The following is a 23,775-nucleotide window of genomic DNA, read 5'->3' as shown; positions in this document are numbered from 1 at the left end:
TATAATAATTGTTTGTAAAGAAACATCACAACAATAATCAAATAACCAACTTGCTCGTACGAGTAAGTCTCTCATAAAAGCGATTTATATTAAAAAAGAAAAACCAGAATGTAGGGAAAGAAAGTAGCTCACCAAATCAATAATGTTGGATTATCATCATTCGAAGTCTAAATCCTCAAGACGGAAACCGATTTCAAGCTCGCTCAAAGAAACCCCTAATCTCATAAACCCTAATCCCTAATTTTCAAGCTGATTTTTGATAAAAAATTTGCACTTTGTTACTAATTTGAGGAACCGATTTCATGAATTGCCAGTTGCCACCATAATTGTATTAATTGAATTCAATTTGGGTTATTTTTTATATGCGATGTATGGGTTGTTGAGATCAGCACAAAAACTAAGAAAAACAGATATGCTAGAGAAATCAGGTAATTTTGTGTGTGAAAAGGTTTCCTAATACGGAAATGAGGTACCAAAGTTGGTGATGTGAGTGGTAACTGATAAGGACTCCTATTTCTTAAACAAGTAGTAAGAGGTTGAGAAATAGGAACATACATCGGATGTACTACCTTAGACTTCATTAGTGTTTCGGGTGTAATTCCGGAGCAGGATTGTGATCACTTAAGCTTGTTGAATGATGTCGTTGCTTGACTCTTCCTTTCACTCTTTCCTGTTTAAGATGAACAAACTGAGGGCTCGGCTTGGGGCCGAACGTACTCACTCCGACGCTCAAATCAGTAAACTTAAAGAGATAAGTTGTGTGTTAACTTGGCAAAGTATATTGTAGAGAGATAAGGGAGTTTTATACCAGTTTATTCAGTGAGTTTTGGGATCCTTTTCTCAATGAGAGAAGTGAACTATTTATAAACTTTCACCTTTTGTCACGTAGTGGCCAAGTGGCAGAGCAGGTGGAAAGACTGTTTTACCCTCGGCCGAGGGACCCATGGCAGGCCGGCGGGCCTGGTTGACTCAATGCCGAGGGGACTGGATGTGAGTACGCGGATATGCTTCTCGGCCGGCTAGTTGCCTAGCCGAGACCCAAGTGACAGGCCGACAGGCTGCGTCGGTTTAGGCTGTTCTTCTGTTGACTTGTTGTCTTTTAGCTTTGACCTTGCTCAATATGTTGACTCGGTCAGCGGATGCAGAATATGCCCCATCAATTAGTTTTTGAGCTTATGTATATTTTTTATGAGCTTTTTAAAGTTTATAAGTTACCTTTTAATTTTTTGCCGTCAAAACTCAAATTTAACTGAGCTTATATGTAATGTTTTTGAGTTATATTGTAATTTTTTGAGCTTAATGTCTAGTTGAATGAACTCATAAACTTTATATTAAAACTCAGAAATTTTAAAACAAAACTCAAAAACTTTATTGTAATGCTCAAAAACTAGGCAATTGGTGGTAATACATCGGATGTATAATCCACTTACCGTAAGAGGTTTGATTTTTGATTTTTGCAAATGAAAAAGTTAAATTTAAAAGGGGTCAATCCATTAAATTGTCTTTAGTATTTTAAAAGAGATTGCCCCAACTGTCGATAGAATACTCCTGGTTAATACCTAAAAAAATACGAAATCTTACTTGTCAATTGGTTTTAGGATGAAATCTCACTTGCTTGTGGGTCAATCTCATACACATAGTTCTATATCCCTACACGACTACACGTGAATCATGTTTAGTTTATCTAAATTAAAGTACTTGTTTAATAATGTGTCATTTAAATATCGGTTCTTCTCAGTAGTAGAGTCGGTATTACCGGATACGAGCCTCGCATCTCATTAAAATTTTCTATGTCAAATAGTTTCTTAGTAAAATAGACATGTAACTTATGAATTATGATTGTTTAGCTACGTATTGATCATGCCGACTTGCTGTAGAAAAAAGTCAATATTTGTGATTTGCCTCCTCATTGGCATAATGTAATGATTGCCCATTACATTTTTTTTCTTCATTTTCCCCCCGATAATATTAGTTGGACACTTGCTCGTTCGCCCTTAATTGATTGATTTATGCGTTCGGCCTAAAAGAACCATTATCTAGGCAATTCATTCATCAAGATTACTAAACAAAAATTACACTTAATAATCTTTATCATAATACACTCGTGCCAGAATCATAATTATATGCCGTAATACAGGCGTACACACACTACACACGACACCACCAAACACCAATAGAGTGCATTACACTTGGTTTGCACAAAAGCAAAGGTAGTAAACAACAAGAAACGAGGAAAATTAAGGTAGTACAAAACATAACAGCTAGTGTGCTACAATGCTAGCCTCATTATTGGATACCCAACTGTATTACCATCTTATCTCCTGTTAATCCTCGCTTTGACCACCCTCACCTTTAGAACAAGTATCACATACAACCAATTATAACCATCCTCGAGACGCTGGAAAACTGCATGCCTCCACCTTGTATTCAACGCCAAACTCCCAACAACACCCCAAAAACCAAAGAGCAAATCCCGACATTACTACCGGGTCCAACCCCATTTTCTCGAGTTTCTCCTTATTATCGCCTTTGCCTTTATTGCTCCTACCCTTATCTTGCTCATCCACTTTGCTTTTACACTTCTTAAGTAGAAAATCACCACGAGATCGGGATTTCGGCATATATTGAGGCTTGATCGGATAAAGTTTGCGGTGATTGCCCGTCGGGATTGGGCCCGATAAATTGTTGTATGACAAGTCAAGGTGGCTCAAGCAATATAGTTCCCCTATCTTTGGTAGGGATACTTCCCTAAGCTTATTCTTTGACAAGTCCAATGATATCAATGACCTCAAACCCCCAATATTATTAGGAATAGTTCCGGATAACCGATTATGCGACAAGTTGAGACTCAACAAGTCGGACATCTTTGTCACGTCGTTAGGAATGCTTCCGACCAAGTTATTGCAAGAGAGGTCTATATCCACCAAATACGGTAGCGTCTTTGGTATATGCACGCTCTATTCCTTGAATTACCTCACTAACACCACTTGTATCCAAATCCTGATCTGATGTATCAATATTAGTCAGTGAAGTAATTGCTCTAAGGTTACTTAAACAACGAGGAATGGATCCTGAAAAACGATTATGGGCAAGATCTAGGGTTTGGAGCTGAGGCAAGGAGCATAATTGCCTAGGAATAGTACCACTAAACTTGTTTTTTTCTAAGCCTAAGTATTTTCAGTTCCCTAAATTTTACGGAACTAAACCACTTGATCATTTTGCCGGAGAGATGATTTTCACCAATGTCTAAAACTTTCAGATTTGTGATATCGCTCAAGCATGAAGGGATCTCTCCGCTCAACATGTTGTCATTCAAATGCAAATGAAATTCATTGTTAAAACTATAACTCGTATTAAAGCAGGGAATATTTCCTTTGAGCTTGTTGTACGAGAGACATACTAGTGTAAGACTTGAAATGTTGGCGAAACAATTTGGAATTTCGCCTGATAAACTATTATTTTGAATATCTAAAAATTCCAACCACATAAGTTGGCAAAAAGAATTGGGGATTAGACCACTAATTTTATTATTAGAAAGGATGACGGTTTTCAGGTTGGGCATTATATGACCTACACCTTCTAGTAGTGGCCCAGAGAATAAATTATTTGAGAGATCTATCTCTTTAGCAATAGGATATACTTCTGTTTTACTGTTAGTTGGGAAAAACCCAGACAAGGAATTATTAGAGAGGTAGATACCGTAAAAGTTGATGGGGAAAATCGGAGAGCCGCTAAGGTGGTTGTTAGAAAGAGTTACAAAGTCAAGTTGTTCCATTGTATGAAACCAGCTAGGCATGATCCCGGAGATATTTGCATCAGACAATATGAGTTCTGATAAGTTCTTTTGAGTTTGAAGCCATGGCGGAAGTTGTCCGTTGATTTTGCAGCTATCGGCATCAAATGTTAAAAGTTGGAATGGAGGCACCCAAGCAGAAGAGAGGTTAAGGGTTAGCATGGTATCAGACATGTCTAGTACTGTCAAGCTTGAGAGGTTAGCAAAGTGGGGTTCAGACAAAACTCTACCATTTAATAAATTGGAGGTAATATATAAAGTTTTCAGCTTGGAAAGTTTTCCTATTGATGTTGGTATTTCTCCACTCAGTAGATTACTAGAAAGATCTACGTACTCCAAGTTTGATGGAAACGTAAGGGAGGATGCTATTGAGGTCAAATTATTTGTTGAAAGATATAATTTCTTCAAACTTGATAGATTCCCCAAAGATGCTGGAATCTCACCTGATAACTTGTTAATAGAAAGATCAAGGACAAGCAGGTTAGTGAGGTTACCTAATTCATAAGGAATTGATCCACCAAGGGAAGCAGAATTGAGATTGAGATGCCTGAGTTGCTTCATAAAACCCATAAATCTCTAAGTGATCGACCTATAATCAAGTTATTGCGGCTCAAGTCCAAGCTCTGCAGTTGTTTCAGCTCAAGCAAATACTCGAGCTTCTCCATTTTAAGGACGTGATTAGTGTCGTCTCCGTTAAGATGGAGCTCGAGAATGTGGCCGGTTGTGTTATCACAGACCACCCCTCTCCATTTACAGCATTCCTTACCTTTCCACGCAGATGAAACATCTTCATCGAAAAAGGTAAGGTTGTGCTTGAAGTTGAGCAGGGCCGCTCTTTCAGAAGGTTTACACCGCAAGGCTGAGTTGTTGGGTGAGTTACCCGCCTTACAGCTACAACATCTAATAGTATTGAAAAAGATGAATGTGTAAATCAGTAGGCAAGTTTTTACTATATTCTCCATTGTTTTCAAGGTATTAGAGTAATAACGATAATGTAATACTCGTATATATTTTGTTTAGTTTATGCAACTGATGGACAACGAATAAATAGCCTACATGCTACTGTCAGTAATCTCAGTATCGTTTATAAATTGATTGCTTGATGGGTTCCTGAGTCAAGATGGATCGAATGTACGCAAACTTGTATTAATAACAACGCAAATTCTCATTTAAGACGGAAATAGAGGCTGTCTCAGTTGACTAATGCAAGACTTATAAGTTATAATGGTCAGACTTTGAAGTCTTCTCCATAACACAAAAACAAACGAATGAATTATGATTAGCGACGACTAGAGAAGACTTTGACTAAGTCAGTATGTGACGAGTATGAATGATGAGGCTTAATATGAGTGGGCGGGAGTAGTGGAAAATGGACAAACAATCAATTTGGTAAAAAAAAATATCTCCTTCCGTCCCAGTGATATGTTTACATTTCTTTTCGGTGAATAAGTGGTAAATGGCAAGTGTAGCACATGAAATTTCCATTTCAAATTCTACTATCGCTGTCTGATATTTGCATTATTATTCACCATTTAGCCGTGTGCCTCAGAGGCTGCAGCATACAGTGGGATAAGGAGATGTAACGAGAATTTCTCCGACTGCTATTTCACAATATAAGCAACTGATCACCATTGATGTCATATTTGATTTATTCCAAAACCATAAACTCACCATTCTTACGGGTGATATTAAGACATACCGGCAAACAATGTTTGGATTCAATCAAGTTATGTCAATTCAATTAGTTGTTCTACAAGAAAAGAAATTCAGCTTCGACCATAACTGTTTTAGTTCAGACAAGGATTACTTGCAGTTCCAACCATTCTTACGAGTGCGATTAACTTGCTAATCAACTCCGGAAACCACAAGATCAATATCGACATTCATTTATCGAGATTATTTAAATTATTCAAACTCCCTCAGATTCTATAATAATATACTCATGCTTATGATAAAATGCTATACTATAATAATATACTCATGCTTATGATAAAATGCTATAGTAGTATAGTACAGGGTAGTGCATTAGTGCATTACACTTGGTGAACAACAATAAGCGAAAAATAACAGATGATTAAACATGACAGATGCCCTTATTGTGCAACTCAATTACTTGGAAACATCACTACATTAACAAATGAACCATCTCATCTTCTGTTGATCCTCCTAACTTTGGCCACCCTCACTCCAACTACCACATACAACCAGTTATAACCATCTTCCACGCGCCGGAAAACTGCATGCCTCCACCTCCTGTTCACCACCAAACTCCCAACAACACCCCAGAAACCAGTAGCAAATCCCGACATCACTACCAAACCAAACCCCATTTTCTCGAGCTTCTCCTTATTATCGCCTTTGCCTTTATTGCTCCTACCCTTATCTTGCTCACCCACTTTGCTTTTACACTTCTTAGGCAGAAAATCACCACAAAGATAAGGATTTCCGGCATATATTGACGCTTGGTCAGACAGGGTTTGGAGCTGATTGCCAGTCGGAATTGGGCCTGATAAATTGTTATAGGACAAGTTAAGATGACTCAACCTATATAGTTCACCCATGCTTGTTGGGATACTTCCCCCGAGTTTATTGTTTGATAAGTCTAGTGAGACCACTGACTTCAAACCCCCAATATTCACGGGAATGGTTCCAGACAAATGATTATACGACAAGTTGAGACTCAACAAGCCGGAGATCTTTGTTATGTCAACGGGAATACTACCCACCAAGTTATTGGAGGAGAGGTCTATATCCACCAAATATCGTAGTGTGCTCGTATATGCGTACTCTATTCCTTGAATCACCTCACTAACATCATATGTATAGGTATCTTGCGATGCATTAGGTGAAGTCATGGATGTAAGGTTACTTAAACAGCGAGGAATATATCCCATAAAATGGTTATGTGCAAAGTCCATGATTTGTAGATGCGGCAAAGAGCATATCTGCTTAGGAATAGTGCCACTAAATTTGTTTCCTCTAAGCCTAAATATTTGCAGTTCTCTAAATTTTTCGGCACTAAACCACTTGACCATTTTGCCTGAGAGTTGATTTCCACCAATGTCTAAAACTTTCAGATTTGGGAGATCATTCAAGCAAGAAGGGACCTCTCCGCTCAACATGTTGTCATTCAAATGCAAATAAAATTCCAAGTCTGAACCAAACCGGTAGGAATCATGATTATTAAAGCAGGGAATATGTCCTATGAGCTTATTGTACGAGAGACGTAAAAATGTTAGACTTGTAAAATTGGCAAAACAATTTGGAATGTCGCCCGATAAACTATTATTATTAATATCTAGAGAACTTAACGAGGTAAGTTGGCAAAAAGAATTGGGGATTTGACCATTAATTTGATTATTGGAAAGGAACAGATCTGTCAAGTTAGGCATTATATGAGTTAATCCTTCTAAAATTGGCCCAGAGAATAAATTATCTGAGAGATCTAAATAGTAAGCTTCACGATATACTCCTGTTTTACTGCCATTTAATAAAAATTCTCCTGACAGAGAGTTATTAGAGAGGTAGATTACAGAAAAGTGAATGGGGAAAATAGGAGACCCGCTAAGGTTGTTGTTAGAAAGATCCACCTGATCAAGTCGTTGCATTGTATGAAACCATATTGGCATGATCCCTGAGATATTTGCATTAGACAAATAGAGATATTTTAGGTTCTTTTGAGTTTGAAGCCATGGAGGAAGTTGTCCGTTGATGTTACTGGCTAAGAATGTTTGAAGTTGGAAAGGAGGAATCCAATCAGAAGACAGATTGAGTGTAAGCATGGTGTTAGCCATGTATAGTTCTTTCAAGCTTGAGAGGTTACTAAAGTAGGATTCCGCCAAGATTGTACCTTTCAACGGATTGGCTCTAATATCTAAAAATTGCAGCTTGTGAAGTTTTCTTATTACTGTTAGTATTTCTCCACTCAAGTTATTATCGGAAATATCTAGGCTCTTTAAATTAGATAGCTTTCCTAGAGATGCCGGAATTGCGCCCGATAAGTTGTTTTGATAAAGTTCAAGGACTAGTAGGTTAGTGAGGTTCCCTAATTCATACGGAACTAACCCACCAATAGAAGAAGATTCGAGATTGAGATACCTGAGTTTCTTCATCGAACCCATCAATGTCGGAATTGAGCTATAACTGAAATCATTGTAGCTCAGGTCCAAGCTCTCCAATTGTCTCAGCTCAAGCAAATACACCGTGGATTCAAGCTTCTCCATTTTAAGTAAGTGATTAGAGTCGTGTCCATTAAGATAAAGCTCTAGAATATGGCCGGTTGTGTCATCACAAAGCACCCTACTCCATTCGCAGCATTCATCACCTTTCCACGAAGATGAAACATCTTTGTCGAAATAGGTGAGGTTGTGCTTGAAGTTGAGCAAGGCCGCTCTTTCAGAAGGTTTACACTTTACGATTGAGCTGTTAGGTGAATTCCCCTTGCAGCTACACCATCTTGTATTGAAAAATATAAATGTGAGAATTAGAAGGGATGTTAATACTACGTTTCCCATTGGTATGAAGAAACAGTGGTAATTGAATAGATGAATTAGATTTTAGTTAAATGTATAAAATTCATTTAAAAGGAGGGAGTATATATATAAAACAAACCAAAACTACACGTTGCACAGGCTTGGCCGTGGAAGTGCTGGGGGGCCAAAGGGCTACTAGAGAAGACTACTGACTTGAAAGTATGAAAGTCGTCGTCTGTTGTGGGTGGCGGGTGCCAGGAAAATGTGGCAACAAAACCTTCTTTTTCTTGAAAAATGAGTGGATTACTGTGACAAAACTAAACTAGACGTTATGCAGATTTGTGAGTAGAAATGTACGCTTAACGACGGGGCGAAGACCTTGACTTAAAATACACATTGACTGATGACTACTAGACCTGACAAACAGATCGGGTTGTGTCGGGTTCGTGTTCGTGTCACGTGTTGTGGGTGCCAGGAAAATGTGGCAACAAAACTTTCGTTTTCTTGAAAAATTAGTGGATTACATTTGTTCATCCTAATGCATTGGAGCTAAAAATTTTGATATTTCTTTTGTACGAGTAAATATCTTACGGCTTCCAAACCTTAGGAATTGTCGCATTTATTTTTGGCACTAGGATTAAGGAATGTAAGAGATTGTGAATGGAGTTGGGAGTTGTTTAGACCAATTTTTACGCAGTCTAGAATCCGGCCAGGGTATTCCAGTCAAGGTTGATTATGGTGAGGTTAACTAATATCATCCTATTATGATGGTATTGTGGTCATACCTTTACAGGGTTTTATTATAAAGTAAAAAGAGATAAATTAAAAGTAAAGAATAATAAAAGAAGACATGAAACAAAGATTTATACGTGGAAAAATCCTTAAATGAAAAAAAAAATTACGGGCACTAAACCAGGAGAAAATTTCACTATGTATTTGCAAATGACAAAATTCAAAGCCTATTCAAGGTTAGAAATGTATTCATACTGTGATATTTTCATACATTCATTACAGGGATAGTTCTTTGCGGAGGAAGGATTGGGGGGGGTGGGTGGTGGTGGTGGTGGTGGTAAGGCAACTCGAAAAAAGTTCTAAAATTTCAACAAAAAACTTTGAAATTTTTGCCCTTTGGCATGGGCGAGCGCCCCCTCTAGCCCTCCCCTAACTTTACCATCACTGATTCTCATGATATGGTTAAGGTTTACATTTCTTTTCCCAAATGTCGCTACTTTTCTCAAAAATTATTTATGTGGCTCATATATCTCTTATTCACGAGTTTATTAAGCCACAATACGTTTTTCTAAAATCGTAAATCTCGGAACGACGGTCATTTTGAAAAAGAAAAAAAAAACATTTTATGAATGTATGCCCAAACTTTCTTTAACGACTAAACTTTGTCAGATTGAAGAACTCGTAAAGAGGACAATTTAATTGGGATTAATTTTGAAAGGAGAAAATAAAGACAATAAAAGTGGAATGGAGAAGCAATATATAGTGAAATATTGTTATGAACTCATATCATTATGATTACCCTTTCTTTAGAATCGACCTCACCGTTGGAGTAAAAAAGCTCTTTGTCTATTACCACTCGAGCTAACTCTTGTTCTTTATCATTATTGTTTCTAATCAACCAAAATTCCAAGAAGTGGTCACTGGAGACGACTTTGACTTAAAAATATGTGATGAAGACTTTGACTTGAAATATATGATGACTTTAAGTTGTGCGTGTGTAACACCCCCATATTCAGAGGAGCCTTAACTAGGCCTTTCTTAGCATATAAGGGCGTTACTATCTCGGTTGCCCGAGGAAAGTAATTATCAAACGTCAATAAAAGAACTATTAAGTTATATTACAAGTGATTTAAACCAACAAACTAAATAAAAGGTACAACTCAGAGACTACTCGCTATGACCATCGTCTCTCGTGAGGACTCATCCCTTCCAGGACTCCAGCTATCAACAACATCAACACCTGCTAAGACCGACTGCTCACCATAGGGGATCACGGCAGACACATAACAAACAAACAACCACACAAGGTCAGTACTGAGATAAGATAAGACAATGGCAACTACAATTATCAATATAAACAATACTATCAGTCCCAAACGCAATCACCGCAATCCAACCAACTCTGTCACTGACTGTCCACTGGACCAGCCCTGCCAGTGGGGGACCGCAGCCGTACCCACCAAATCCCCGCTCATCGTATCGAGCGATAACCCTGTCCATTAATGTGCACATCCCCTTCCGTGGCGGGTTCCACGAAGGGCGAAACTAGGGCGTGAAGTCACTCCCGCAAGTGACCCCACTCAGCCGAGGACACACCTCGAGAACCACCGACAGCGATCACAATCACAACCACAGTCACAGTCGTCACAATAAAGGTACTATATCAACAGTCACAAAGCTAACACAACGACCGACACACTAGACCATCTACAGAAACTGAGTAGGCGAACCTACCTTTAAGCACTGCAACCAATCCATGTTGACAAACAACATATCCAGCGACCAAGCAAAGCCTATAACCACATACAAATATCTATTACTAACAAGCAAACCCTAATTATAGAGAACAAAGACACGGATGATGATCATGACATACCTATTATGGAGAAAACTCAGCAAGAGACCGCTACCCGACACAAGTGACGCCCCCCTAAGGTTCAAGGATCTTCAAGAAGGCTTCCATGGAGGTTTTGAGGTGAAGGGAAGGGAAAGAGGCGACTGAAGGATAGGAGGAAAGTGGCGGAAGTGATTTGCGGATTTAACAAAACGCGATATAAAACCCTCGCTGAAAACCCGGTACTCGATCGAGTACCCAACATACTCGATCGAGTAGCCCCCTACTCGATCGAGTAACCTAGCTACTCGATCGAGTAGCCTCTACTCTATCGAGTACCACTCTTAACACGCATCCCAAGATGGTTTTGGCATACTTTTCTAAGACTACTCCCGCTCCCAAGGACAGTCAACGATGGTCAAAGGCTCCCTAAAAAGGCGGGTATTACAGTCTTCCCCCCTTAAAAAGAACTTCGTCCCCGAAGTTCACCTCTCCTATCTCCCGCTCATGACACGAAGACAACACGTCCTCACCCATATTCCCGCTCAAACCATTACTCCCTGGAAATACCATTTCTCCCCCCCCCCCCCCATGTCATCATCATCACCGACTATACATTATACCTAATGACTCTTACCACTATCATGCAAGCATTATCACCGTTAATTGTCACTCTTACATGTATGCATCAATTCCTACTAAAGATTATGTATCCAACGTTGACTCGCCATATGAGCCAACACAAACAACCATCGGTCATCATGTGACAACAACTTATTAACCCGAAACGTGTCTCATATCAACCTCATACTGCACCATTAACATCACCGTGTTACTCGATTCATTCTATTACGACGCAGCGTGCCGAGGTAAAACTCTTTATGACGGTCCTTTACAATTCATTCTATCATTTTCACTACAACTCATGAATTACTTCACAAACGAGGTAACCAATTGCACTTCATACAAGTAAAGTAACCAAGGTACTAGAAAATTTTTGTAATTAAACGACAAAACCTTATAAGCAGACAAAACATAACTTCGAAATCAGCCTTTTATTTTCGCGACATTACTCTTCCCCTCTAAAAGGAACTTCGCCCCCGAAGTTCACCACCAAAATTACAGCACATATTACCTTTTATTTGCATCATAACATTAAAGAAAACCATATTATTTGTTATGGACATTACTCGCTGACTAGATACTCGTTAAATTAGAAATCATACGCAAGCCACCGGAATAACTAGTCACCGTTGACAACTCATGTTAACACGGTATGCACAAATGTACGAGAAGCTACAACTCCGATAAATAGATCGTAATGGGGCGTATGCAACACTAAAGTAACAAGAAATTATTACCGCTTCACTAATTGTGACAAATACGCTTATAAAACTTCAAACACGACTTCCAACATATGAAATTAATGGTTCAAAGGTGTAACTACGCACTAATAGCCACATTAAACATTAAACTTGCAATTATAAAACAATTGGACATTTTTAATTTTCGAAAACCTCCTGTAACAGTGCTACTCGATCGAGTATGTAGCGGTACTCGATCGAGTGCCATGCTACTCGATCGAGTGTCTTGGCTACTCGATCGAGTAGCCCACAGATCAGAATGATTTGCTTCCTAGATGCCTGCAGTTACTCGATAGAGTACGGGGTACTCTGTCGAGTACCTTCAGGCCAAAATTCCTATAAATCTCGTCATAAATCAACATACATGTACATAGTCGTCATAAAAATCGAGCCGGGATGACTCCCCGACTCCCAACATCCTGTAACAAGGTCAAAGTATCAAATCCGGCCTTATGGCCAACCATACATATCCATAAATAAAGTTTCAACTAAAAACAACCGAAAATCTAACCACGCTACCAACATCTACTACTAACGATCATGAACAAGGATAGAAACAAGGAGTATCACTCCTGCTGCTGCTGCTGCTCAAACATCACCTCATCATCACCACCACCACCTCCAGCCATACCCGCACCTGATGAACCCACACCCGCATCACCTCCTGCTCCTGCTCCTGGGCTCACGTACCATGGGGTCAAGCCACCGTAGGCAAAGGACTGAGGTGTCCCCCACGTCGACTGTTCCACCCCGTAGGAATGGAAAACCCCTGAGTAGTCCCCGACTCCACTCCACCAAACCGGGTGAGGTCCCTCGGTCCCTATCCCCTGAGCGTACGCCATCTCGTGCATGTTCCGGAGTGTCAAGGTGGATGACACTCTCTCTGCCAAGTAGCTGGATCGCGTCTCCGGGGTGTCGAGGTAAGGGTAGCACGGAAAAGGATGCTGCTGCTGTTGTGGCGCTACCGGCTGTGGCCTAGTCTCCGAGGCCCTCTCCCTCACACGGCGGGGTCCCCTCCCCACTCTGGGTCTCTCCACCACTGCAACTCCCGCATTCTCGCCCTTCGTCGGCTCCGGCATCACCTCGAAGATGGTGTCGTCGATGAGATAGGTCTGCAGCTGGCGGGGTCTATCCTCATCCTCCTCCTCCTCCTCCTCATCGTCCACATCCACAGCCACCACCGCCGGCTCTAAGGGCTCTGTCGGTGGGAGGTGCTGAGGAGCTGGAATTTTCATCCAACGCATGCCCCACACCCTCCACGCTAGGCTATCGTCAGCCAAAGTCCTCAACCACTTCAGGTCGAGATAGTATTCACGGTCCATGGTGGGCACAGGAGTAGCTAAAGGCACGTAATCCGAAGAAGCCTCGAAGGAGGTTAGCTTTTCAGCTAACCGAGTGGCGATGGCGCCACAACTCAGGTACCGGGAAGAGGAAGAAGCCATCAAGGCAAGGGCAGCACAAACCATAGAAGGAGCATTAAAGACCACTTTCCCGGCCCGCTCCGGATTGAGTTAAGACATCAGAAGCAAGACCTCATGATTATTCAACTTACTGATATCCTTTCTGTCATAAAGGAGGTTCGAAAGAGAGCGGAGAAAGACCCTCAAGGTAACATGCTGAACGTCATTAATCAGCATGTTGCTCGAGGTGGGAGCTTGCTTCCCTGTCAGACAAGGCATCAGTCGGCAGACACCGCACTCGGCTGGAATATCGGTGATAGAGTCCTTGGGAGGCTTGGTCAACCCAAGGTGAGAGGCAAACAAATCCATAGTCAACAGGAAACTGGTATTCATTAACCGAAATTCAACGGTTTGGCCAGCGGGGTCATAGATAAAGGAGCTCATAAACTCCAAAGTGAGAAAAGGGTAAGAGTGTTTCCTCAACCTATACAAACCCATAAGACCCAAGGTCTCGAAAATGTGACGGACATCCGTCTCTATCTCCAACTCCTCTAACACTGTGGTGTCTATACACCTCGTAGGTCTCATCTTGCGTTTTTGTAAGGCTACAAAACGCTCCCTCTGTTTGAAGTCAACAAAAACAACTGAAGGGTATTCGGGAACTGCGGGTACCACAGGTCCACTCCCTTCCCCCATCTCAGGTGGATTACCCCTCCCCCGTTTACTTTGGCGGATTCCAAGGTTCAGTCTCGGCATCTGCTTTAGGCATAGGTTCAAACAACTTGTATAAACATGCAAATATTTATATCATGTAATTTGAATTAAACATACTCAGCTAAGTACACAATTTCACCAACAAATTTGACATGTGAAGCACATACTTCATGCTATTAACCTTGAATATCACATTATGTACACACATTCGTCAACGGTTTCCAATTTTGACATACAAGCTCAGTCTACTACTACTCACAGGCCATAGTTGTGAAAGAAATTATCATGGTGATTACGTATGCTCAACAAATTCGAATATTTTAGCATGGTTCCAAAGTTATTCCAAACACACTTCTAATCACATGTGAGGTATTCTTACTAGTTCATGGACAAGAATAACTTAGAACATATCATTATCACCCTTCACTATTATGTACAACAACTCAATTAGAATTTTCAGACGGTCTTTACAGCTGTGATAATCTTGGCATATTTTCATCAATTATCGTTTCTATTATCATATTGAAGTTTAACTTATACTTATATTGTCATTCACAACATCAATTTTCCAATTATAAATCACGAATTTCCATTTGAGGCACTTTTAAGACGGAGTTTTAAGGCAACTTTCTAAGGTGAAATCATCAAAATCTATCCTCCAACATGACATAAACAATATTTAAGGCTCAATTCTACCATCTAACCATTGTAAAACAACCAAAAATCGATTTCAATTTTGGAAACCCTAGAATTTTCGATTTCAAATTTTACAATTTCTAATCTAATTTACAGCAATTAGTCACCAACAAACATGGAAAAAAGGCATGTGAATCATATTTCAACAATTAAAAGCACCAAATTGGTCATAATAATCGAAAATTTCAGATTGTTTTACTTTCCTAGCACATTCAAATCAATAAACCATGTACATTAGGAAGAATAGCATACCTTGATTGATTAACAAAGTAAAGAAACGAAATTAAGTAAGGAAATTAACCCAAGAATCACCACTTAACTCAAGAGTATGAGAGGATTTGAGAGGAAATAAGGAATTTGAGATTAGTTTAGGTTTATGTGTGTCGAAATATAGGGGGATAAGAAGAAGAAATAGAAAGATTAGGGGTTTTAAGAAAACCCGTAGGATTCGCTGTACAGTAACCTACTCGATCGAGTGCCTAGGGTACTCGATCGAGTACCACCCTACTCGATCGAGTAGGAGCTAAATCATCGAGTATCTGCGGGAATTTTCCCACATCCCGACATTATAGCTCCCTAACTAGATCGAGTGAGGTCTACTCGGTCTAGTAAGCACTCGCACTCGGTCAAGTATAGTTAATACTCGGTCAGAAATACTAAGTAACTTGAAGATACCTGCAAAACAACACCGCGTGTCGATTCCAAACTAAGTTCGGGATTCGGCACTAATTATCGCATTCAATCACGTTTTACACTTGTTACCCACGCATAACGTATCGCCCTACTAATAAGGTACACGCCGTACTACGCTACACAATTACCCAACTCGGTTTATCTGCTACCGAGTCATTCTATAAACATAATCACGCCGTCATATTACACTTAAACTTACTTTACTTGTTACTACTAAACTCGTGTTCACTTAATTTGATGCATATAATTGACATCAATTATTTCTTTCACTTATCACATAAATGCATACTTTTTAAACAAATTATTCAATCATGTCTTATATTCTATCGTAAGCAATTCATCTTGTACGAATCAAACATTACGCAGCAGAAAAATTTCAACCAACAAGTAAGGCATAAACGCATTACCATATGCTATGCCTCGAATTATAACTCAACTATACTATAACTATCATCATAGTAATTACTGTGGATTATAAACTCGTAGATGACTCCCGTCATCATTAACTTATAGCAACCACCTACGTGTTCACTATTCATGTCACAACATTCAATTCAACATTTTCACGCATTTCTATCACGTAAACTTTCGTCACATAGCTCATAGCCATCATATAAGCTCACTAATCATTCAAAGAACTTCAATAATCTCATCGACAATTATCATACACGGCCTAATATATCACTAATACACCCACTTTGTAACACCCCCATTAATTCCAACAAAGGCTCAACCGGAGGTAGCTCCGGCACAATTCACATACATGTCACACATAGACACACGGACTCCACATTCCCATACCATGTGACTGGCTTAAGTGTCATGGGGCCAAGATTTTGAAATGAGGGCACCTACTCACCCAAAATCTAGCATCAGCTGGGGCTCCCATTACACATACACCAGGTTCATTTTATTAGACTCCCTACGTTCATTATGTTCATTTGTTACAGGTTCCAAAATCGTCGCTCTGATACCACTTTGTAACACCCCCATATTCAGAGGAGCCTTAACTAGGCCTTCCTTAGCATATAAGGGCGTTACTATCTCGGTTGCCCGAGGAAAGTAATTATCAAACGTCAATAAAAGAACTATTAAGTTATATTACAAGTGATTTAAACCAACAAACTAAATAAAAGGTACAACTCAGAGACTACTCGCTATGACCATCGTCTCTCGTGAGGACTCATCCCTTCCAGGACTCTAGCTATCAACAACATCAACACCTGCTAAGACCGACTGCTCACCATAGGGGATCACGGCAGACACATAACAAACAAACAACCACACAAGGTCAGTACTGAGATAAGATAAGACAATGGCAACTACAATTATCAATATAAACAATACTATCAGTCCCAAACGCAATCACCGCAATCCAACCAACTCTGTCACTGACTGTCCACTGGACCAGCCCTGCCAGTGGGGGACCGCAGCCGTACCCACCAAATCCCCGCTCATCGTATCGAGCGATAACCCTGTCCATTAATGTGCACATCCCCTTCCGTGGCGGGTTCCACGAAGGGCGAAACTAGGGCGTGAAGTCACTCCCGCAAGTGACCCCACTCAGCCGAGGACACACCTCGAGAACCACCGACAGCGATCACAATCACAACCACAGTCACAGTCGTCACAATACAGGTACTATATCAACAGTCACAAAGCTAACACAACGACCGACACACTAGACCATCTACAGAAACTGAGTAGGCGAACCTACCTTTAAGCACTGCAACCAATCCATGTTGACAAACAACATATCCAGCGACCAAGCAAAGCCTATAACCACATACAAATATCTATTACTAACAAGCAAACCCTAATTATAGAGAACAAAGACACGAATGATGATCATGACATACCTATTATGGAGAAAACTCAGCAAGAGACCGCTACCCGACACAAGTGACGCCCCCTTAAGGTTCAAGGATCTTCAAGAAGGCTTCCATGGAGGTTTTGAGGTGAAGGGAAGGGAAAGAGGCGACTGAAGGATAGGAGGAAAGTGGCGGAAGTGATTTGCAGATTTAACAAAACGCGATATAAAACCCTCGCTGAAAACCCGGTACTCGATCGAGTACCCAACATACTCGATCGAGTAGCCCCCTACTCGATCGAGTAACCTAGCTACTCGATCGAGTAGCCTCTACTCTATCGAGTACCACTCTTAACACGCACCCCAAGAGGGTTTTGGCATACTTTTCTAAGACTACTCCCGCTCCCAAGGACAGTCAACGATGGTCAAAGGCTCCCTAAAAGGGCGGGTATTACAGCGTGCCTGCTGAAAACACGTGTAATAAGTGTCTTTACATACATATGAATTTTAGATAACGAAATACCTCGTTGATTGTTCATTCTTAAGGAGTTAAATATCTTCAAAAATAATATTAACGCATTACAATTCAACTCAACTATAAACCGTAACAAATAAACCTGGAAAATGAGTCAATCGGGATTGGGTATATGTCGGATCAGTATGCCATGTTTAGTCACTCGATTTTCCCCCATTTACATTTTCATTTGGGAAAATTTACTTGAATTATAATTTGAAATTCAATGTGAAGCATAATATAATTATACATGCACTACTTTAATTTTACAGTAATTATAGTGGAAGACGGTCTCACGGTGTGAGACGGTCCCTTAATGTAAAAAGAAGGCAAACCAATTAGCAATTCCTGCATATACCTACTGAATAGATTACACAAATTAGGCCGAATTCTAAGGTTTTAGCGTATTTGGGCGAGAAAATTGAAAGACTTTGTAAATAATGGGAATTGGAAAATTCCATGAAATAATATAAAAGGGGGGGGGGGGGTGTTTGGTGGTCAATTATTTGGCAAAATGTAGACATTCAATTTTTCTAGGCATTTCGAATTCCTACTACACGTTAGCCAAAATACGACGACCAGACTAGACCTTGAAATAAAAATGCGATGACTGATGAATTATACGATGCCCTCAACACATGTCTAAGGTTCCTAGTTTCCTACATATTTTTTTTTTTTGGTGACGAGGGGGTTGAGTCCCCCCGGGCCCATGCATTTCCGCACCACCACATGGACCATGTAAGCCACCCCCTTCGGGGGCTGCGGTGGCCAAGCGATCATCGCCCCAGCTGGTAGTCGAACCTGGGACCTCTCAACTCCTGTATTTCTGCAAGCTTTAAGGTTTAACCCAGCTACCACTGGACTAGCACCACCTGGTTAGTTTCCTAGATATATACTTACACAATATGTATATCTTCGATAGATTACTAATTGTAGTGGATCGTCTACTGCACTTTCCTAATCCTCCTATTCAATAGGCATATGAGTACGTAGGGAAAAAAAGGTAATAATTTCGAGGTAATACCCTTTTTTGGTCGAGGTACATGTCTGTCGAAAGAGCTACCAAAATTTTTTGGACGAAATAAAATAGCATACCTGGTATGCCGAGAAGAGGCTAAACCAAGTTGAAGCAAGAAGAGTAAAATTAGAAATAATGACAGAGCTGATACGCAATGCCAGGCTCAGCGAGGTAATCAATTACACAATTGCGTCCAAGAATACTGGCCGGACTTCTTCATCATTCCTCAAGTGCAGCCCTTTTCTGGCATACCTCATTTGACGTTCAGTTACACATGATGGACTAACGTAGTAACCTAAAACAGTAAACATAATCAATAAATGCAATTCAATCTTGGAAAAAGGCGTACTGTGTACAGCGAGAAACGAAGTAGAAAACGGTACAACTATACAAGGATATAGGCCATTGACAATAACTATACGAGTGATAAAACATGACAGAAACGGACCATCTTATCTCCTGTTAATCTTAGCCTTGGCTGCTCGCAGCCTCACAGCAACTCTCACATACAACCAGTTATAACCGTCCTCAAGACGACGGAAAAATGCATGCCTCCACCTCCTATTCAACACCAAGCATCCAACAACACCCCAAAAACCAGTAGCAAATCCCGACATCACAACCAAGTCGGACCCCATTTTCTTGAGCATCTTTTCATTATCGACATTGCCTTCATTGCTTGTACCCTTATCTTGTTTGTCAACTTTGCTTTTGCATTTCTTAGGCAGAAATTCTGCACAAAGATAAGGATTTCCGGCATATACTGAGGCTTGGTCAGAGAGGGCTTGTAGTTGATTTCCAGTCGGGATTTGGCCTGAGAAATTGTTGTAGGACCGGTTACGGTGGCTCAAGGTGTATATTTCACCTATGTTTGTAGGGATACTTCCCCTGAGTTTATTCTTTGATAAGTCCAGTGAGATCAATGATTTCAAGCCCCCAATATTCTCAGGTATCGTTCCAGATAACTGATTATACGACAAGTTAAGACCCATCAAGCCGGAGATCTTTGTCATGTCATCAGGAATGTTACCCACCAAGTTATTACAGGAGAGGTCTATATCCACCAAATATGGCAGAGAGCTCGTATATGAACGCTCTATTCCTTGCATTACCTCACTAACGACACCACGGGAGAAATCCAACAATGGAACATATGAAGTCATGCCTTTAATGTTACTTAAACAACGAGGGATGTATCCCGTAAAATGGTTATGTCCAAAGTGTAATACTACGGTTTTATGAGTCTTTGGGTACTCTATCGAGTAGGGCTTACTCTGTCGAGTAAGTAGTTTTTGACGCAAATCAGTAGTCGGCGTGTAGGGTACTCGATCGAGTAAGTTGGGTACTCGATCGAGTAGGGGGCACTCGATCGAGTAAGTCACTTACTCGATCGAGTAAGTGTGTTTTACGGGTTTGTTTTGACGGGTTTTGCTAATAACGCGAGATTAATATAAAAGGCTTCCGTCATTTTCTTTAATCACTTTTCACCTTTCTAAACCTTTCAAAAGAAAAAGAAGTTACGTAGTTCTCTCTCGTCGTGTTGTTGGCAAATCCTAAGGGCTAGAGTCATCGGATCTTTGTGTTCTTTACGCCGTTGAGACCGTCGTATTGTGGGTAAGGTCCTAGTACAATTTTTATGTTGTTTCATTGATTTTAGTTGAAACTCTAATTGGGTAATTTGGGGGTTTTGGGAGTATTGTGTTTATTAGATGTTGATTGTATGATTGTATGTTTGATAGGAGGTGATTGTATTGAAGAACGATTTTGATTAGCTGCTAGACCGTCTATGGTGGTTGCATTCCAGGTAGGGTTTCCCTACTCAGTATTAGTTACATGATGTGTGTGGTGATTGTGCTGTAGTTAGTGATTGTTGATTGATTCAGACGGTTGTGATTTCATATTGATTGATTGATTGGACGGTTGTGATTTCATATTGTTGATTGATTCGGACGGTCGTTGATGTTGTATTGTGGTTCTTTGTTTTTTGTCTGTGTTCTTCGGGGTGCGTCCCTGGCTGAGTGGAGTCACTTGAGGGAGTGGCTTCACGCCCTTGATTCGCCTTCTGTGGAACCCGCCACAGAAGGGATATGCACATTAATGAATATGGGTTTATCGCCCGATAGAGATGAGTGAGGGGTAATATCCGTATAATACCCTATAAAATTAGGACTATAACGCAAATTTTATATGTGATTATTGTCATAAAACGAAAAACATGAGAAAAACGATAAAGCATTAGAAATAACCTCGGGTCCTTTGAGATCCGGCCTAAGAACAGAAATCAAAGTAGATTTCCTCCTAATCGATACACCCAAGACCGTCTGAGACTATGCCCTTGTGCTAGAAATGTATTCTCTAATTGCCTTGCAATATTGAGAGAATAGTTGTGTGAGTTTTTCTTAGATGTGAGATCTAGGTTTTGAGAGAGAAAAATGCCCTTCCAAAACCCTAATTTTGTTTTCAAAATGAATTAGGTTACAAAAGGAGAGAAGGCTCTCCTTTTGTTGCTCGGCCAACCGTGTGCTATCATGGGGAAGTGGGCTTCCACTTCCTCTTAATTTTAACTCGTGGTCCGGCTCGAAAAAATGCTAAATGTATATGACGCGGTTTTATTATAAATCGTCATCGGTTATCGGTTATTAAAACATCAACTAATAACTCGTATTAGTTGAAATATTAATACATGTCCGACAAAGACAATATTGTATAATTAATTCAATATACATTTGTGGACAGCGGGCCGCCCACGGGGGCGCTTGGTGAGAAGCGAAAACAAGCGTTTGCATTTTGTATGGAGTCGCCACCAATTTTTATGGGAAATTGGAACCGTTCGAATACCTCATGTCATGTCAAGACATAAAGTAAAGACATGAACACTAGGCAATCGTTACCCTTAGCATTCTATGTCTAGAATGACTCTCGTGGATGCCAATGAACACGGGTGCTCACGGAGATCTGGAGTAAGGGGTGAGGGTACGTATTAGGAAGCTCTTTTGATCGAACACCTAATCCCGCCCGCCTCGATAGCGGCCTCTACTAATGATTAGGGAAGTTATTCGTACTTGATATATCGTCGGTTGTATGCATGCAATGCAACATCCAAGTTTTTATCCTAACATGTGAGAATTACTACTAAGTCGGTGAACAAGTAGTTTATCATGCAATTAGGTCGAAGTAGGATTTAATGCTCAATTACATGGGAAAAACATACAAGCAATAAGAAAAATACAATAATTATAAATTACAATAATGGAAATTACATTAATTACAACGGATTAGGCGATTTATGTCGAAAATACCTTTAAAACGGATAATTTGAGAAAAAGGAATAAAAGAATGAAAATTAAATTAACGAACAGAACAGAAGGTGATAATACGATTATTAGTTGATTAATACGTAGCTAATTAAACTAGGTCAAGGCAGAAAAGGAGTTCAGAGACAGAACTCATCCTGGAACAGGCGCAGCAGAAACTGCGCCCTTTGGAAGAGGCGCAGCAGTTGCTGCGTCTGTTCCAAGGGTGAACTCTGGCTGTGAAGCCGGAACTGCAAACCGTTAATGTTAATTGGTGATTTTAAGGAATTGATTGCGATTCTAGACTCGGATGAAAGTTATTAGCAGATTATTTACATATGATTGAGGTCATAAAACAGTAAAACATGGTTAAGACGGAAATAAGACGGATTAATTATGTGAAGGGTCGATGTTAATGAATGATTAATTAAACTAACTAACGAAACGAATTATTAACCAAACATGATGAATGACGACGGATTAATGAACAAACAGGTGAAAATATATCAACAATGAATCCCAGAAACTCAATATGAACGAATTGAATTTCTAAAACCCGAATTGAATTTAATGACGAAAAACCCGCAAATATTAATTATTAGGGATTTGAGTCGGATTTATGACGAATTAAAACATGTTAATGATGAATAATATACATGTGAATTATATACTACTATGATGAAGGATTAACAAACAAACGAAACAAAAGAAATAAATTTGATACGAATTACAGAGGACGGAGGAAGAAGAAAAGAAGCAAGAACTGCGGCAGCCTCATGAAGAGGCGCAGCAGGCGCTGCGCTCCTTCGAAGAGGCGCAGCAGTTGCTGCGTCTTTTCTCGACGTCTGTCTACTGGAAATCCGCAAAAACAGGTTTTTAAAGACGGTTTTAGAAATCGATTTTAATGGTGTTCTCGACATAAACCTTACAATTGATATACGATAAAAAAATACAATAAATAAAAGGAATTAATACACCCTCAGACTTACATGTTGACGGAACGAGAAGAACTAAGAAGATCGATTAGTGATGCTCGACGCGAATGCAAGGAAAGAGTGCCCTCGAAGGAGGAAAACGATTTAACAAGTTGATTAATTAGATTGATTGAGTGTAGTGGTCAAATTGGTCGGTCATGCAAACGGAGAGGCTGGTACCCGGAAAGATCCGAGCTTACGTGGTCGGAAGTCCAAGCACGTAGGCGCCAATTAGTAAGAACGAAGTCTAGAATGCAAAGGGAGAAGAGAAGGGCGGACACTCGCGTGAGAAATATGAGGAACGGAGGCTCCTATTTATACTAATCACACGGAGGAATTATGGTAAGACTAGGATACGGAAGCTAAGATCCGGAAATAACCGACTTAGGTTTAACGCGAAAACTTGGACAAAAAGAAAGCCCTGGGAAAAGGCGCAGCAGGTGCTGCGTCCCTTGGAAGAGGCGCAAA

The 23,775-nt window shown here is 40.2% G+C and overlaps 2 protein-coding genes across 2 annotated transcripts; both read right to left on the bottom strand.

Moving 5' to 3' along the window:
• Positions 1-5,940: 5,940 nt before the first annotated feature.
• On the bottom strand, positions 5,941-8,307 carry LOC141608837 (receptor-like protein EIX2). Its single transcript, XM_074428185.1, has one exon. It carries the CDS (start codon positions 8,305-8,307, stop codon positions 5,941-5,943), a length of 2,367 nt encoding a protein of 788 aa, XP_074284286.1.
• An 11,185-nt stretch (positions 8,308-19,492) lies between these two features.
• LOC141608836 (receptor-like protein EIX2) lies at positions 19,493-20,203 on the bottom strand. Its single transcript, XM_074428184.1, has one exon. It carries the CDS (start codon positions 20,201-20,203, stop codon positions 19,493-19,495), a length of 711 nt encoding a protein of 236 aa, XP_074284285.1.
• Positions 20,204-23,775: the final 3,572 nt, after the last annotated feature.

This window comes from Silene latifolia, chromosome 10, assembly GCF_048544455.1.
Source record: "Silene latifolia isolate original U9 population chromosome 10, ASM4854445v1, whole genome shotgun sequence".
NCBI classification, from domain to species: domain Eukaryota; kingdom Viridiplantae; phylum Streptophyta; class Magnoliopsida; order Caryophyllales; family Caryophyllaceae; genus Silene; species Silene latifolia.
This window is presented reverse-complemented; position numbering and strand designations above follow the sequence as displayed.